General features: G+C 41.3%; 1 protein-coding gene across 1 annotated transcript in view; it reads right to left on the bottom strand.

Moving 5' to 3' along the window:
- CHAT (choline O-acetyltransferase) overlaps window positions 1–15,020 on the bottom strand; it is a 32,979-nt gene extending 17,959 nt beyond the window's left edge. The window contains exons 1-6 of the mRNA XM_003207817.3: window positions 14,888–15,020; window positions 11,793–11,984; window positions 9,267–9,385; window positions 7,792–7,845; window positions 4,788–4,968; window positions 3,653–3,830 (exon numbers count right to left, since the gene is read on the bottom strand). Coding sequence (XP_003207865.2) covers window positions 3,653–3,830; window positions 4,788–4,968; window positions 7,792–7,845; window positions 9,267–9,385; window positions 11,793–11,984; window positions 14,888–14,950 — 787 coding nt within the window. The 5' untranslated portion in view covers window positions 14,951–15,020. The remainder of the gene's footprint in view (window positions 1–3,652; window positions 3,831–4,787; window positions 4,969–7,791; window positions 7,846–9,266; window positions 9,386–11,792; window positions 11,985–14,887) is intronic.
- Between the last annotated feature and the right edge of the window lie 2,605 nt (window positions 15,021–17,625).

Here is a 17,625-nt window from a genome sequence, read left to right as displayed (position 1 = left end):
CTACTGCAGAACCTGGGTTTTTTTTTCTAGCTGCTTATGTTGGTTTATTTCATCACTGAAATGAATATTTTGGGAAATGCCAAGTAATCCAGAAGCACCGTAGCTAAGTTTCTACTTAGTTTTTGTTTGGTTTTTTTTTTTTTGTCTTTTTTTTTTTTTCCCCCCCTTTAAGATGATGATGGATTGCAAACATTATTTAGCTGCAAGTGTGAAGGTGTTCACTGTTTTACCTGAAAGCGCACCCTGAAAATAAATGATTAAGTGTTTACCTGGGCTTTCATTAAAATACAGGAATCTTCCTTTCTCCTGTTTTAAATATATATATTTAAATATATACAGGATATACATATATAAGCACATATATATATGAGGAGAAAAAGCCTGAAGATGCAACCCATATCACATTATAAGCTTAGTGAAAAACAAATAACAATATTTTTAAAAATCTCATTTTGTTTTGCTTTCTGCACAGTGAAATTGCCTCACAGAATTACTGTCTGTGTAGACAACTTTTCAGTTCTAAGTAACAAAGAAAGTAGAATGGATTAATACAAGGGTGAAAAATCACTACTCTTTTTGGCACTGGATTTACTCTGTTGAATTCACTGACTCACAAAATTGAGTTCACTGACTGCAAGTCTGGTATTTGTTATAACAACTAGTAATTTTATTGTCTTGCTAGAAGTACATTGTAATCAAAGGATGAGTTATTTGATGTGAGTGCAAAGCAGTAAAAAGAGATAAAATGGTAGGTGTGAAATGGAAAGAGTGTCCTCGCTATATAAGCAAAAGGAAGATGCCTGTTGTCTTTTAACCCAGGCTCAACATGTGCAGTGAGTGGAAATTAGAAACAAGAAATGGACATGAGAATAAAATGAGCAGGCATATGATGAAGGGAAAGTGTTTATGATCTAAAGAAAGCAAGGTTGTTTGTTGTTGTTGTTGTTGTTGTTTTTTTAAATGCTTTCATTTTCTAAGGCTCTTACTACAGGCTTGTTGAAGCTGGCGATATTTCACTGGAATACTTCTGTGGAATTCAGTGGTTACAACTTTAATGATGATTACTTTTTAACCACCCAAAATAGAGCTTAGGTATTCTATCTTATGTATCTATTGATTAGAATATAAATCAATCTCTAGAGAGACCACAACTAGCTGGAAATCCTGTTCTTCTTTAAAATTACATGAAATGAATTTCGCAGAATGGCTTGAATCAAAGAATGGCTTAGGTTGTAAGGGACCTTAAGGATCATCAGCTCCAATCTCCATTTCTGCCATGAATGAATCCCTGTGATTTAGGATTTTAGGATACGTAATGTTGTAAAATGAAGAAATTGGACACTGACTTCAATTCCACATTAATTCACCCTACTGATGATGTGTCAGCACTTGTGATCTCAGAGAAGCTATGACCCTGAGGAAATATTCTCTGGTTAGAAAGAACATCTAGAAGAAAATTCTGAATCGTACAATCAGTTTTTTCCTTTATGTAATTCACAGTATCCTTATATCAAAACATTTAAGTATTGAACGCAGTAGGAGGAGAAAAGAGAGGAGGTAGTTTTGAGTTTTAATGCTGTTTGTTCAAAATCATGGCTATCATCTTTAAAGGCAGAAGATGCAATAATGCTTGCAGATAGAGGGGCTGGCTTTTACTTGGATAACAATTTCATGTGTCATCAGGAGCTGGACTCCGCCAGGAAAATGCATGCAAATCTGAATTTGCACATACAGTGGCAGGAGCAGAATGATGTCTGCACATTTCTTCAGCTCTTGAAGGAGTAAGATGTGGTGAAGTGCACCAATGGGGGCTGGTGTTTTTGAAGGTTCTAAGTTAATTGTTGTGTAGCTCCCCTGTGATGTTGACTTAACCACACCATGTCTGCCACTTTGGGATATTTCTTTCAGATAAGTTGGACCTTTTTGTTCTGCTTGGTATTTGGAAGTACAGCAAGCAAACGTTCTGCTGAATGGGCGAACAGAGAAGTGTGGAACTCCTGATAGTGAGAGCTCTGCTAGCAGGAGGTTTGACAACAACAGCAGCTAAACAGTTAGACAGGGCCTGGCTGTGCAGAATTAATGGGCTCAAAAGAAAATGAGAATCTCAGAGAATCAAATTATGGCTAAGCACTTTGGAGGAATAATGTCCAGTGCCAATCCAAAGAGGTGAGATTCTTGGACACAAATGCGTTTTAGCTCTGATGAATTATGTCAAACTTTGCAGCTCTGAATATCTAATTTCCCTGTTCACAGAATGGGTCTCATCGCTTTAACGAAGATTAGACAGAAGCTGCCTCTGAGTCAACTGTCTAACAAGGTAATATTTCTGAGCTTTCTTAATTGTGAGTGCACACACACCAGAATTCATCAGCGCTAACATTCATGTGCGCAGGGAGTGACCTCCACTGTGAATTGCTCTGGGTTGGGAGCTTGTTATTTTACTAGGAAAAAAAAGTCATAATATTTTCTCCATTACCTTTCTTTAAGCTACTGTGGTGCAAACTGACATTCAGCATCAGGAGAGCACTATGGGATATAAGATCTGTGTTTCCCATGTGGATTTTAGGAAAGGCAAAGAATCTTGTGGTTTATGTATTCTGGTATCATTCATCAGTGAGAATTTTAATAACCTCTCATTATTTCTAGGCTTTGTAGCCTTACAGAGAATTACTGTTATATCTGGTGTCTACTGTTAAGCTGTAATGTCTACTGTTAATCTATGAGTAGGTGTATATGGTTCTATAGATAACATCATTGTAAGAACAGGAAACTGGGAACAAGAAAAGGGAAGATCTTCTTGAGATGATTAAAAAAAACTATTTTGAGAATATTGGCAGCTCTCATATATTCCAGGGTATTGGTGAAATAGAAAATTTTCCAACAGCATTGCTAAATTGGGGCTAACGGTTTAAAATTTTTTCACACAAAAAATGAATACCAAAGTCACAAAAAATAGCAAAAATACAACATTTACGTCACTTGGCATCAAGGTGAAATTCATAACATGCAAAGCAATAGAAGTGACTGACGCCATTGTTTATTTTCATGTTTCAAAGCCCAGCATCTAGGACAGCTAAATGTTGCCTATTGTTGGAAGAGAGAGGTAACTAGTCACAAAAAATGACTGTTGTCACCTCTCTTAGATATTTACTTAAGATTTGAGTAAATCAGTCTTGATAATTTCTCTTTCTCCACTGACCAAAGAGAGTGAACAGCTAGATTCAGTAATTGCTCAACTTTTACATGCCTTTGTTAGAACAGATAAAACATATCTAAGAGTTGCCAAAAGCTAAGAGGGTACATCATTCCTATTGGTACATAATGGCTACGAAGAAAGAGACAAATCACAAAATCAGATGTAATGCAATTTATGTGATGAAGAACAGAGAATGAAGCGAGCGCTGTTTACATGGAGTAACACTTAAAAGTACACAGCCACAAGGTCAAACCGTATCTGCTGCTTTTCTTGTAACGTCCATCTGAATGACTACAAGTATTGAGATCCCTCCTGCCAGAAAAATTCAGCAGTGAGGCTGCACATTCAGTCTTATATTTGCTGTAAGGTTCACTCCCAGCAAAGAAAGGCAATGATGGTGAGGAGGAAGAGGAGCAAGAAGATGAAGAAGAGAAAGCTGGGATTGCTGCTGCTAACCTTTCATAAGGATCGTCCTGGCCTCTGCCCACTCTGTTCTTCCATCTGTCGTCAGCAAGCCAATTGGAGGCAGCATTTCCTCTTCGTTCTCTGCCATTTTGGCTATCTTTCGTAACTGAGTGAAAAGATCTCCCTCACTGAGACGACGGAAGTTAATGACAACGTCCAAAACAAAAAACTGCAAAAAAGAAGTCAGAAGAACAGTCACAGGTGAGTTGGACCATTACTTGTCTGACATTTTGCCTTCACTGGGTGAAGACCTTCACTTGATGTGCTGAAGTCCTGCCTGGAGAGCCAGGCCTGAGGACCACAGAGAACAAAAACGTTACTTCTCAGCACTGCTGGGCTTTGACAACAGTGGCTGTAGGGGACTTGCACAATTGTGTTGGACTCAAAACATTTGCTGTATGAATAAACTAAAAAGCACCTGAGGAGATAAAACCACAAAGTACGTAAATAATTTGCATGATATTATTTGTTTAAAATGAACCTAGAGAACTTCCTATTGAGGTGAAGAACAGGACTTCCTGGGAAAGGGACTTGCTAAGATCTAGCCCTTTATTCAAAGGGGGCCTGCAGGCAAAGTACGCTCCAGCACTATACACTGGCTGAGTTATATGGTACTCTGCCCAGGCAATGTACTCTGCAGCCAGAGGGGATTTACTGGTTGGGGCAGACTCACTCTAATGCTTTAGTATTTCTGCCTGCTCCTCTGCTAACTTCTGCAGGCATGGCTTAGTCCCCCCTGCAAGAGCAGGTGGTATGTATGTCATGCATTGTGTGCCAAGACTTGACTGTCAAAAGAAGAGCATTTCCAGCAAATGCATTCTAATAAGATTTTCTTCCTCTGTGGTTTCTTCTCTGTTTAATAAACATTTTTGTTTCAGTGAGAAAGCAAATGAATTCTGCCACATTCCTCTTTTCTGCATCACTGTGCTTGAAACATAATGCGGGACGGACAAAAATGCTGCAGAAGCATCTTTTGGAAATATTGACAGTGAGGCTTTGGTAAGAAGAGAGCTCATACATAGCACGCTAATCGTGTTTCTGAACAGTAATTAGATTAAGCTCTTCTTGAGTGAATTTAAAGAAAGTAAGAAAAATAGAAAGGTATTAAAAGAGAACACCCATTTACCTGATTGTTACAAGCAACAATGATGTGCTCTGGTTCTGGCATTACACAGCTTTTCTGGGCCACAAGGGTGTCTTTGGTATGTCCTGGAAGACGATAGGAAGAAAAGAGTCCATAGTATTGCTTCATACAGAGAGGCTGACCAGACAGCTGTCCACGAGCAAAATCAACAGGTAAAGCATGGCTGGAGAGAGAGAAGGAGGAAAACAAAGCCAGAGAAAAAGAGGGGAGAGGGGAGAGAGAGAGACAGAAAGGAAAAGAAATCTAATCTGTCCTTTGTTCTGTTACAATTAGATCAGGTATAACACAAATTGAATAATAAAACAAGATTACAGTATAAGGGAAATAGATGAATTCCTATACTAAAGTTAAATGCATCATTCCTGGCAGCCTCATGCATATTCATTAGGCAGTTGCATGATCATCTAGTTCAAATGGAAAAAAACGGCAGGTCAGGAGCAGCTTTGCAATGGAAGCCTCCCAAGAAGGGACCCCAGAAACTTGACCAGAAGGAAGCCAGCAGCAACAGAACAGCTGGAAAAAAATGTAGCACCTTAAAAAGTAAAAGTACTGGTGAAATTCAATGCAAGTGGCAGCAGACCTGCACTGAGCATGTGAGAGAAGGTGTACCTTCAGCCCCCAGGTCCACAACTGGTGAACAGAAATGACGGGGCAACGCAGAGGTCACATCTGTTTTCCAGAGAGCCTCACTTATGTGCTAATCATTACTCGCATCCATAGGGAAATAAATGCTGAAAAGCCATTCCTTTTTTAATGGAAAGTATGTGGAAACCACACTTCCTAAAAGGCTTCTTTAGTGGCAAGAAAAAAAAAAAAGTGTTATCACAATTATAGTTATGGATTGTAAAATATTCCACTGACTCTGCATCAAGAAATAATGGTGCTGCCACTCAGGAGAGGCTGCAGAAACCACGGGGGAAGATGATGTTGTGATGTAGAGGTTTTCCCTCAGCAAGAAGACAAAGCTTCAGGCCTGCCAGAGAGGGACTAGAGCAAAGCATTCAAGGCTAGGCTGGATGTGGCTCTGGGCAGCCTGGTTTGGTGGTTGGTGACCCTGCACATAGCGGGCGGTTGAAAACAGATGATCATTGTGGTCCTTTTCAACCCAGGCCATTCTATAATTCTATGATTCTATGAAAGCAGCACGTGAGGAGGGTTATGGTCAAGCAGCTAGTGCAGTGTAACATCTCATGCTATTTTATCTTGTTTGACAGCCTTTTTTTAGAACTTTTGCAGTTCTAAACCAGGGATATGCATTTCAGTTCCTGGCTGTTGAAGTCTCTGTATCACTTAATTTCCTCGAACAGTTGCTTAACATTTTTGTTTCTCAGCAGAAAAATAGGTTTATTAGTGTTCCACTTCTCTCACACTTTGTATAATGAAGAAATCTCCTATTTAGCATGAGTACTGAAGAGTTTTAAAAAGCATTTATGATGCTCAAAAACGAATTAGTGTGGTAGACTTAGATTAGACAATCTGTATTTGCAGCAGCTAAGAAAGGGATTATTGACATTGGCTGATGAGGCTGAAAAATCTTATACTGATTTAAGAGATGTCTAAGATCTTATGACTGTCTTATGGGAGCAAGTTAGGCTTGCTTTGAAATACTTTATCCTGGCAATTGCGTGGAATATCTGCACTGTTAAAGCTAGACACCTGGGTTTGGGATTGTGTGCTTGTACGTGTAGAATGACCCACGAGAAGCTAGCAGTAGACTCACTGGTGTAAGTCCTTAACAGCCAGAAGGAGCTAAAAATATTACAAGTATGGTGTCCTCATAATCTTACAGAGGGGCTGATGAGCAACCACGACTAACAACATGAGGATACTCTACTGAGAACTTAAATGATTATTCATCTAAGGGAAGCAAATCTGATCGCAGGAGTCTTTGGGTCTTGAGTAGTATGACTTGAATAATAAGAATGTAAATTATTCTTTGGTTGAGCAAAGTGGCTTCTTATCACAGACGCTGTTATATAAAGATGCAATGAAGTACATTAATATGCAGTAGTACCTCATCACACATCTGCAGTGGTCTGTGCGGTTCCATTGCATCTCTTGGACAAAACCACATCTTAAATAAGTACTTCTTCTATGCTTTCTGAGTAGTTGTCAGACTTCTGCAGTGAAAAATCAAGCAACCCTTTCCCCTTCTTTTTCTTTTTTCTGATTCATACAAGATAAGAACTATGTTGTTGAGGTACGGATTTTGTTTTCCTCATCTAAAAAGCAGTGGTTGTAGAATATCATGTTGGCCTGTTGTATTTCCAGTCAGGAAAATGATCCCTTCTCCACTTACAGGACAGTGTCTGTCGTCCTTGGCTCTCTACTACTTCTGCTCTTCAGAAGGCAGTGAACTTGGAACACGGTAAGTGAGGTTGAAAAATGTAACATGTTGTCACAAGCTGTTGTAAGCTACCTCATGACTTAAAATATAATGGATTTTCATCCTGCGTTTATACACAGAAAGCATCAATAGAATATGGAACTTTTAAATTTTTGTCACATACTGAAGCAAACAGTCTGTGGTGAGGCTTCCTTTTTCTGGTGAGATGTGTTATTTCTTTTATTTTGAGGGTGATGAGAGGGGCTGATGTTCTGAACGGAAAGCACAGTACATAGCAGGTATGGCATTCTAGCAGGTGGTCGGTACTGGGGAGGGTGTGCAGGCTGTATCACTGCTCTGCTGCTGCTCCTTGGGAGCACAACCCTCCTGCTGTGCACTCACTAGTTCTGTTAGGCAGGTTGTCTGTGCCCTTTGGGCTGTGCTGCGCAAGCGATGACTGCCAAGAATCAAAAAGCATCCTTCCCCAAGCAGTAATAAAGCAGAAAGACATAAAGAATCCCCGAAGCAGCCATGCCAGAGCCCCAGCCCTATCAAATGTTGGAGAAGTGTGGAGCAGCCTGACTTTGGGCATGTTAGAGCACCCTTGAATCAGAAGCCCTGTAGATACTCAAACAGCAGCTCCCCTTCCAAGCTACTTACCTGTCTAGTAAAGCTTTATAGTCCTGCACGCCCGAAATAAGATTGGCAGCAAACCTGCAAGTAACAGATAGAATTGCTATCAGACTTTTGTCATTCAGTGACAGTGGACTGTTTCTGAGGGACAGAGGAGAGCCTGAATGATTGATGACACAGCACAAGGGAGAAAGTCCTCTGGCTTGGCAAGAGAAGCCCCTTGCCTACAGCCAAACCTAAATGAATTAATGTCAAGAGAAATATGAAATCCTAGAGATGGTCCATTCAAATGGTTAAATTACCAGAGTAGGAAGCCTGGAAGCATTTATTTAGAGAACGGGAACAGAGGCTGAATATCTAATAGAATCCTTAATGTGGGTTTCGATATCTATTCTCATAAGCTGTCCAATTTATTAGAGTACTTCCTTTCCTAAGGAGATATTCTTTCTGCCGTGCTGTAGACAGGTGTATTATTTCCTGACGCTGCTGTTTGTGCTGTGTGAATGGGCAGCTCTGAGAAAAATATTTCCTCATTAAAGCATGTGCATTAGAAAATGCAAAACAGAAGTTTTTAGAAAGCTGGGTGCACAATAAATTTGGTCAGTAATGAATGGAAGCATTTATAGTTGTGTTTAAAGTAAAGAGATATACTGGCTGTCTTTGCAAAATGTGAAAATAACAAATTGTCTTCAGGGTGCTGGCTGTTTTATAATAGCATAAATTCACAAGCAGTTAATTCTTTAAGTAATGAGCAGCTTGAGAGTGCTAAAAGCAAAGAGGAACATTGTGCTATATGAAAATGGATTTGATCTGGTTTAGTGTGTAAAAGGAGAAAATGTTTTGGTAAAAGCTGAAAAATGGAATTGTGTTCTATGGGTGCCTGGAGAGATATAGTGTGTGCTTGGCTACTTGTCTACCTTTTCCCTTTGGAAATCACTGTAATTTCCCATAACAGTTCAAAGGAGAAAAGACAACTCAGGAAAGATGGGCTGGAGAGAAGCCGTGCTCCTGGGGAGGAATGACTTCTGAACTCTTGTTCTTAGATCTCCTGTCTTTCTGGTGCCCTTTTGGGCACCTGGCAGAGACAACTTAACGCCAGAGTTTCCATTTGCAAGGTGGGTAGGTATTGTAGTGATGGCATGTTACAGATTGCTTTCCTTTATACGTATCAGAAATTAGTATTTCTTGTTCCTATCAAGAAATGGCTTACTTGAATTATACAATGAAGCACCTTGCAAGTATTTCTTTAAAAAGATGATAAATACTATGCCTTTTTTCCTCCTCCTCCTTTTTTTTTTTTTTTCTTTTTTTTTTTCCAGGCAATAAACATAACAATACTGACACATTTATTTCTGGATCTCAGTATGAGTAAACCCAATTCTACTGGGAAATCATCTAGTGGTTACAGCCCTTATTTTTTAATGAAAGTTGATTGTCATTTTGCAAAAGCTGTGTATTTTAAATATTCATTTAGCAAAAGCTGCAAAGTCTTAGCGCATTACCTTAGTTGGTCATTTACATCCTTGAAATTCTGACGAGCAAAGATAATTGCTGGGCTGGAGTTGACTGGAAGAGCCAACCGGTTGTTGAGGTACATGTCATCCAGCCAGTAGTTAAACACCTGAGGGAGGGAAAGAGACACGCAGCCTTAGAAGGAAAGAGACATACAGCCTTAAAGCTGGCAGTGAGCTGTAGAGAGGCAGTCAGGGTGTGGATACCTGGTGCACCCAATGTCAGGCATGGGCTCTGATTAATGGAGCCACTGAGCATTTTCAGCCTGGGCTCTGTGACCTCAGCTCAGCTGAAATCAGCCGCAATTCCATAATCCTATTTTTCAATCAATGGTAATTTACAGTGTGTTCCATTAAAGAGCAAACAGGCCTCTTATTGTGGTGGTTTAGGTATGTTGTTTGCTTCTCTCTACAAGAAAAATGTATTCGAGTACAACATTATAACTCCTGAATAGCAACTGGGATAAATTTAAGAGGCAGACAGAATTTTACTTGGTGGAAGCATTCATCCAGGTTTGTCAGTAATGTTTGTCAATAATACCAAGATGCTCTGTTGTTAGCTATCAGAGAGCATCCTGATGCAGGACAGAGTTGAGAAAAGAATTTTGGAGAGCCTAATGGCTTGGCCCTGCAGATACTGGCATGTGAACAGGGCCTCTGGAGAATTCCCTCTGTGTCCGTTGACACAAATGCAAATTACTAATGCTTGATCCAGACAGATAAACATTTTAAACAATTTTTATTAAAAACAGATGTTCACAGCCTGCCTTTATGTTTGAGAAGGGTTTAAAGAATCATTGTACGGAACATGGAGGATTTCCTAAACAAAAAGATGAAACGGTCTGTCAGAGTTTAGTGGGCGTATTTTGCATACAGTAACTATACATAACAATGAAATTATGCAAAAATAATTACAGATGCATGCATCAGTTGGAAAAGTTTTCCTCTGAGATATTTCATTGCTGTTAGAACAGATGCTTACCCCACAGTCTCTGGAGCCTTCAGGAGAGCAGACGAGAGCTGTACTCCTGACAAGTTACATTGCAAGTGAAAATGCTTTTAGATTATCTTAAGAATCAGATATTTAATTTTAACAGGTAGTATTTAAGGTTGAGATGTTTCAGAAAATACTTATACATCTTCCTTCTGTAAGTTTTATTCTATAGGTGGTTAAATAACCAGTTCTCTCTTGGTTGTTAACAGGAATGCCATTTCAGAAATAGTTGATATAGTTGAGAAAACTATGGAGTCCTATGATCCAAATAAGAAAATGAAATATTGGGCTGTATTTGGTGAAGCCCTCAGATTGTGGAAACAGCTAGAATAGATATTAAGCACTGCTTTTAAACTAAAAGCACTGCCTGCACTGCAGCCTTTACTTTTGACTACAGAAACAGTTTGTCAGGTTTTCTCGGGGTAACACAGCTGATGAGCTAAGGGAAAACAACATTTCATTGATGCAGTAGCAAGTCTGCAAGATGTCACCAAATCCATGGAACCACTGAGTGTTTTTTCCCTGTTGGGATGGAAGGACTTCAATAAAAACGTTCTTTTTCCTATATATTCTTACATGGTAAATGCAAGCAGGATAAACTGTAATTTTGTGGAATGATGGAATCTCCTTTATCTATGGCTTGTTTAATTTTCCTGTCTTGCAAAGAAGAGACCTAGACATTCTTAAAGGCTGAGGTCTTGGCCTTGCCTTTGTGCTATATGTAAGTATGTGTGTATACATTTTACAAAGAAAATACTTCAGAGTAACTACATATAATACACTGTGACAACTAATGTCAAACAACAGTCTTACTTAAAAGGGTAATTCCTATCCTAAAGTATTGCATTCTGGAATAGTTTGACTGGAGTGGGCTATGGCTAGATGGACTCACAAGGTGCTTTTTATACAGCCCTATCAGAGTTCATTTTTCATATGATTAAAAAACTCTGAATCTTGTTACTGGGGAGAAAAGCTAGCAACATCCAAAAAGGATGTAATGTAGTGCTTAGGTTAGATATTAGGAGGCAGTTTTTCACCCAGAGAGTGGTGACACTCTGGAACAGATTGCCCAAGGAGGTTGTGGATGCCCCATCCCTGGAGGCATTCAAGGCCAGGCTGGATGTGGCTCTGGGCAGCCTGGTCTGCTGGTAGGCGACCCTGGAGATAGCAGGGGGGTTGGAACTAGATGATCATTGTGGTCCTCCTCAACCCAGGCCATTTTGTGATTCTATAACTCCTACAGGTAGCACTGTCACATGAATCCTGAGACTCAATAATTCTCAATTATCTCAACAAACTCTTGACCTGAAACTGTAACAGTGGTGTGGATTTTGTCATTGCTTGCAAACCTTAGCCTAATATGTCTGAAATATTCATTCTCTTTGGTAGAATCAGATGAGATCCCTGTTTTGCAGAGACCTGTTAAAAGAAAGCAGTGATCACATACACAACGTCATACAACATCACAAATGGTTTCTAAACTTCCAATACAGCAATTATTTCTCTAATCTGCATTTGCCTACCCAGTTTGTTGTCTTCTCCCTTCTTTCCTCGAGGATTAGCTGCAAGGATTCCCCGAGGCCTCCTGCAACTCCAAACTGCTCCACGACGCTCTTGGTCTTTCTAAATTGCTCTTCTGGCACCAAGTGTTTCATGCACCGTAGGTACATCTGTAAGGTCTGTTGTAGTGGTGGGACTGGAAGTTTAGGTACTGCCTGAGCATTAAAAAAAAATCAAACTAGTAAGTAATTCTACTTGTTCCTAAGCTGTCCTGTTTTGTTCTTGTCTAGATAGGCAGAGTGAATATTAAGTACACAGCTGTAGTGGGTTGGCCCCAGCCAGTTGCTTGCTCCCTTCAACTGAGTGGGAGAGGGAGATAACAAGAAGACCAGAAGTGAGAAAACTCTAGGGTCGAAACAAGGACAGCTTATTAAGTGGAGAAAAGAGGGGAAAAAACAGATGCAGGCAATCACTCACTATCTCCCACAAGTGGACCGATGCCCTTACAGTCTCCAAAGCAATAGCTATCAGCCCTCAAACTGCTGTGCATGATATTGCATGTAATACAATGCAGTGCAAACTCTCTTTGGTCAGTTTGGGTCAGCTATGCCTGCTAAGTCCTTCCCAGCACCTTGCCTACCTGCAGCCTACTTGCTGAAGAGAAGAGGTGGGAAAAAAGAGAAAGCTTTGATGCTGTGCAAGTACTGCTCAGCAATAGCCAAAAACAATGGTGTATTATCAGCAGTTACTTACAAATACAAATTATGGCACCATATGAACTGCTATGGAGAAAATTAACTCCATCCCAGCCAGATCTGGTACAACAGTGTTTTGCAGTAGTGTATGATTTAGACTGGCCGATTTAGAGATCTGCCGAGTCAGGCCAGTGTGTACCAGAATGGCTGAATCTGTGGGCTGAAACCAACGTCTGCCCAGCCCTGCAGACTCCTACGGCAGTCAGTATCACACATTTTTGAAATGTACAGGAATCTAGTGAGGTCCAGCAGTGGTACATATAGGCTCTTGCACCTCCCCACAAGTAGTGGATAGAACAGGCTGGAGGCTTAGGTTAGGGCTGTTGCATTTCGTAGCTTATGACAGTTCTGTTGTTGATAAATATATTGCCTCCCTCTTTGAATCCATTAATTCTGTTGTAGCAGTTGAGATGCCTGATCACTGCAAATGTAATTGTGTGACTTCAGTGGAGTTTCACTAGGTCATGAAGCACCTGAATTTTAGTACATAGTATACAGTTGTACAAATACTGAAGTGGTGCTACCTTTGTAGTAGTCCTTTGGCCAATGAACATTTCATTAATAGGCCAGGAAACTAGGAATTTTTTAAAAATTATTATTATTATTTAATGTAGAATTAACTGAGTGAAGTGTAACTAGTCATTTAAAAGCCAGAGGAATTTGGGGGCAGTGGGAAATTCAAGCTTGAAGTAATCCATGAAAGCCAGGAAATTGTAGGAGGGTCTGATGTTCTAAGCATCATTCCTGAAGGAGATGGGCATGGCAGTTAACTTTTCAGCTGGGTGACATGTCATTTAGCTGTGCTTTTCTGTTCATAACTAGCATAGACCTGTCACGCTATTCTTGTTAGGGAAGAGAAGAAATGACCAGATCTGTGAATACCCTTGTATTAATTACTTATTAATTCTGATTAAGGTAAAACTATATGCAGAAGTCCGCATGCAATCAATTTTAGTGAGAATCTATAAACTACAATTATCCCAAAATATTGACATTCTAACAATTAAATGTCTTAGCTGCACAGCTAAACTGTATGATTTTAGAAGATAGCATTCTTAACTTGACATCTACCTTAAACTATGCAACTAAACTATACAGCCTTAAGAAACTGAAATAAGTCTTGCAATTACTTAAACCTACAAGAGCAGCAGAATGAAAAGAGAAAATTGAGAGAAACAGAAAGAATGAGAAAGATGGAGAGATAGGAGAAAAAAGGAAAGATCACCATCCGTTTTGAAGAGCTGAGTTCCAGCACCAGGCCTGCTGGCACTGGAGGAGGAATGGTGGGGAGAGGAGCTGAGAACAGTTGTCCAGAGGTTGTTGTCTAAAACTGGTAAACACCAGTGCTGATGGCACAGGTCCGCTCTCAGGCATCCTTTTATGTCTGCCAGGTTTGCAGGTGTGCCATCCCAAGGTCGTAAGCAAGTTTTGGTTTTCAAGGGATTGCAGGACCACAGCATGATTTCATTTAGAAGGGATGTCTGGGCCTCACCTTGTCCCACCTGCTGCTCAGAGCAAGGCCAGCTGCTAACTGCTGTGCCATTGCATGCAGGGAGGGAGAAGGGTGGCCCATATGCTCCAAAGAAGCACGAGGAGGGGAGTGGGTGTCCTCTGAGCTCAAGTCCCAGCTCTGCCTTGTGACCTCCACGGCAAGTCAGTGCTGAGCTACCTTTTCCCTATCTAGAAACTGAAGATTACAGGTACTCATAAAAAGAGTCATAAGATGACCTGTTTCTAACTTGGGTGTAAATCCAAGCTTAGCCTGGGTCTCAGGAATAGAAAGATGGTAATTTTTCAAGTTTCAAGCTATGCGTAGTCAGGGCATCTGTTCTGTCACTCATTCCTCAGTCAGAGGAAATAAATGTGCCACATTTCTTTTTAATACCTGAATTTGGCCATTTCTTTCTGATAAGGCTGTTGCACATTTCATGGCTCTGCTTAGGAAAAAGGCTTTAAACTTCAGGGGCTTAGATGACTAATGAGAGACGTACGCATCCGACATCTTTTGAACCAGCTTGCAAATGAGTTATGATAGTCTGATAGCTCTATACAATTAAGAAATAATGATAAGCCTTTTCTGACTGCATTGTAGCACATCTGTTGTATTGCAACCTTTCACTTACTACTTTTCCTCACAGGATGTGGGGAGGAATAGTACATGTGGACGTGGGAAGAACCACTGTTACTTCCTGATAGTAAACTGTTGCAGGATAACTAATATTCCCCTGAATAAAGGAAACAGCTCTAAAACAGAGTTTGCTTTGCAGTTATTATAATGTACAGTGTCAATCTTACTGTCAGCTGTTAAAAGTAACCTATCTTTGTTTTTTTTCCTTTTTATTTTCCCCAAAACAGTCACTTACTGGCTCATCTTTACTGCGTGAATCTTTCTCCTTCTTCTGCATGTCTTTTTCTAAAACAGGCATTCCTGCATTTCCTTTGAAATTTTTTGTTGAAATTGCAGTCACTCCGGGGCTCTCAGAGCCTCACACCTCAGTTCTGGAAACAGAGAAGATTTAAAGTCCAGTCAGTACCCATTATTTATAATAAAAATGTACATGGGAAGTATTCCCTGTGCAAGCACGCACAAGCCTCAGAATGCAAAACTGAAGAGAAGTACAACATTGAGAACTGGCTAATGTGAGCCCTATGGAGTTTGCTCTGTTGGTCTGCTCGTCCCCTTTCACTATAAATTTATTTATCCAGAACAATCTGATGCACATAAATGGTCCCTTCTCAGCATGGCTTACTTTGTCACTCTGATTTACTTTGCAGTGCTCTGTGTCATGTTCTGTACACTTTGTATTGCTTTTATATGTCAACTGGAAAAGATAGGAGACTTCTCTGTGAATGTACTTTTGCCAGCTCAGATAACTGCAAGGATGCAGTTAACTATGGATCTTATATGCCCCTCCCCCCTGCCATTTTAAATGAAAGCCCCATGACCTTTAAATGTATTAATCACTGTACAGTTACACAGACCCAGTGAGGTGCTGTGACCTCTGTGTTAAGGATGTGGAGGCTGCAGAAAGGACTGTGGTGGGGGCTGGAAACTGAAGGGGTGTTGGTGCTTTGGGGCACAGCTTCTGGGCTGGGGGACCCCAAGAGCGTGCCTAGGCAGGCAGGTTGGCTGTAGGAGGACCGAGGATGGCACACACTGCCTTTCAGCTGCTCCACTCAGTTTTTTCAAATAGCAGCTACTTATCCAGGAGGATGGCTTCAACCTGCACCAACTCACAGAACTCACCTGTGACAGAGCAGATAATTCCACATCTGCCTTTGCGGTACTGTCCTTATCGTGGTTCTCAACGTTAAAGATGCCTGTTATGCCTTTTCTGTACAAGAATACTGAGAAGCACACTTCTTTTGACACAGTATGAACACAGCAAGTAGCTGTCCTTCAGTTACAGTGGTATGGTTTAAGCAGAATGAGTTGTGTGTGTGCATGGACAGGTCTTGGTGTGTTACAGAGGTTCCTTTGTAATTGTTTTGCACTGTGAGTATGCAAAATAGAAAGCATATGTTGACTAAGTAGGAAATAGTCATATTTCCTATCTGAAACCTTCAGGACTACAAATTCAGAGCACTTGAATCATTTCTACAGCAGCTTTTAAATACAATTTAGTTTATTTTTAAAAAAAAAGGAAATGTGTGAAAGCAAAATGAAGCATTTTGGTTAGGGGTAGGCAGAGAGAGTTGCGTGTTATTCCTGTCCAGAAGAGCTGGCTTGGCTGTTCCAGTTCTGTGGCCTCAGCACATCTCCAACCTATACATTGCCACCGAGGCTCCGTGCTGTTGCCATCCTCTCTCTGTCCTGCGCTGGCTGCCAGTGGGGCTGTGCTCTGGGAAGTGGTTGTGTAAGGCTGAGAGGTGTCCCTGAGGCACTGCAACGAGCCACCTCATGTTGATCTGTCATCTGCTCAGGATTTTAACTCGGATAAGAGACCATTTGCCTCATCAGAAAGCCACATTAACCCGCTGCGGTGCTCTGCTCCCTCCTGTGTGCTACACCGGTCTCATTGCATCGCACTGTGCTCAACTCATAGCAACTCTGGTCCAAAGCACTCCAAATAATGGATGTGCCCTATAGCTCATGAAAGATGGAAGTTTGCTCCCATGTGTGCTGGCCTCGGCTCCCCAGTAGCATTCACACACAGAGCAGCCATTTTGTCTTCAGGGACCCTGTTTCACCCTAGAGGAAAGATGTTGTTGCTATCCTGCTATTTACTAGGACTTCTGTTCTTTCTCTCCTGATGTTTTTTGTTGGTCATACTGCAGTAAATTTCACCAACCCTAGGTTCATACTGTCTCTTTGTGAACAATAATGCTAACAACCGGCCCACTTAAGTGGTGCTGGCTCAGTGAACTGTGCTTTCCTTTGTCGTGTGGATGAACTGAGGCTTTGTCTCTGGTTTGACAGCTCCCAGCTTAGCATCACACCCAATCCTCTATTTGCCTAACACTGAACAAGGAAACTGACATAAGGGCAAATCCGGCAGAAATTCAAGTTGACTTCAAAGTTGCTCACTGGGATGGTAGTGAGGTGCATTGTCAAAGTTATGAGGGAGAAAAAAAGAAATAAAATTAATCCCAGCTGTTTTTATTTACAGCTGGCTTAGCGGGAAGGCCAGGGTGAGCAGCTTAGCAGGACGGCTATGCGTCCCGGCAGCCTGAGGAGCGGGTGGCCGTCCCCTGCAGCTCAGAGCAACAGCTCAAATCCACAACAAAAGGCACTCTGATCTCTGTGTTAGCAGATAGCTCTAAGCCTGGGTGATAATGCTCCCGTTCTCTGTGCATGCTGGACCTAGGAGGCAGCCTCTAGTATATCATAGAAAGTCACCGGGGCACTGCACTCAGCCTCCGTCTGCTGATCCTCGCTCTCGGTGTTATCGGGAGCCTCTGCTTAAAGTTATCAGGAATCTACACCTAAGAGGAAAATTCGCCTTATCAGGAATACAAGCGTGCAGAGCGCGTTGCTGCGGCATAACACGACGGCAGAGGCAGGAGCCTCCCGGCCACCTCCCCGAGGCCCCCACGGGCCACAGCAGCGGCGGGTCCCGTCGAGGACCGCTCCTTCTCCGCTATCGATGCACCCGAGCCC

This window comes from Meleagris gallopavo, chromosome 8, assembly GCF_000146605.3.
Source record: "Meleagris gallopavo isolate NT-WF06-2002-E0010 breed Aviagen turkey brand Nicholas breeding stock chromosome 8, Turkey_5.1, whole genome shotgun sequence".
Taxonomy (NCBI): Eukaryota; Metazoa; Chordata; class Aves; order Galliformes; family Phasianidae; genus Meleagris; species Meleagris gallopavo.
The sequence above is the reverse complement of the archived record's forward strand: the minus strand, read 5'-3'. Positions and strand labels throughout refer to the sequence as shown.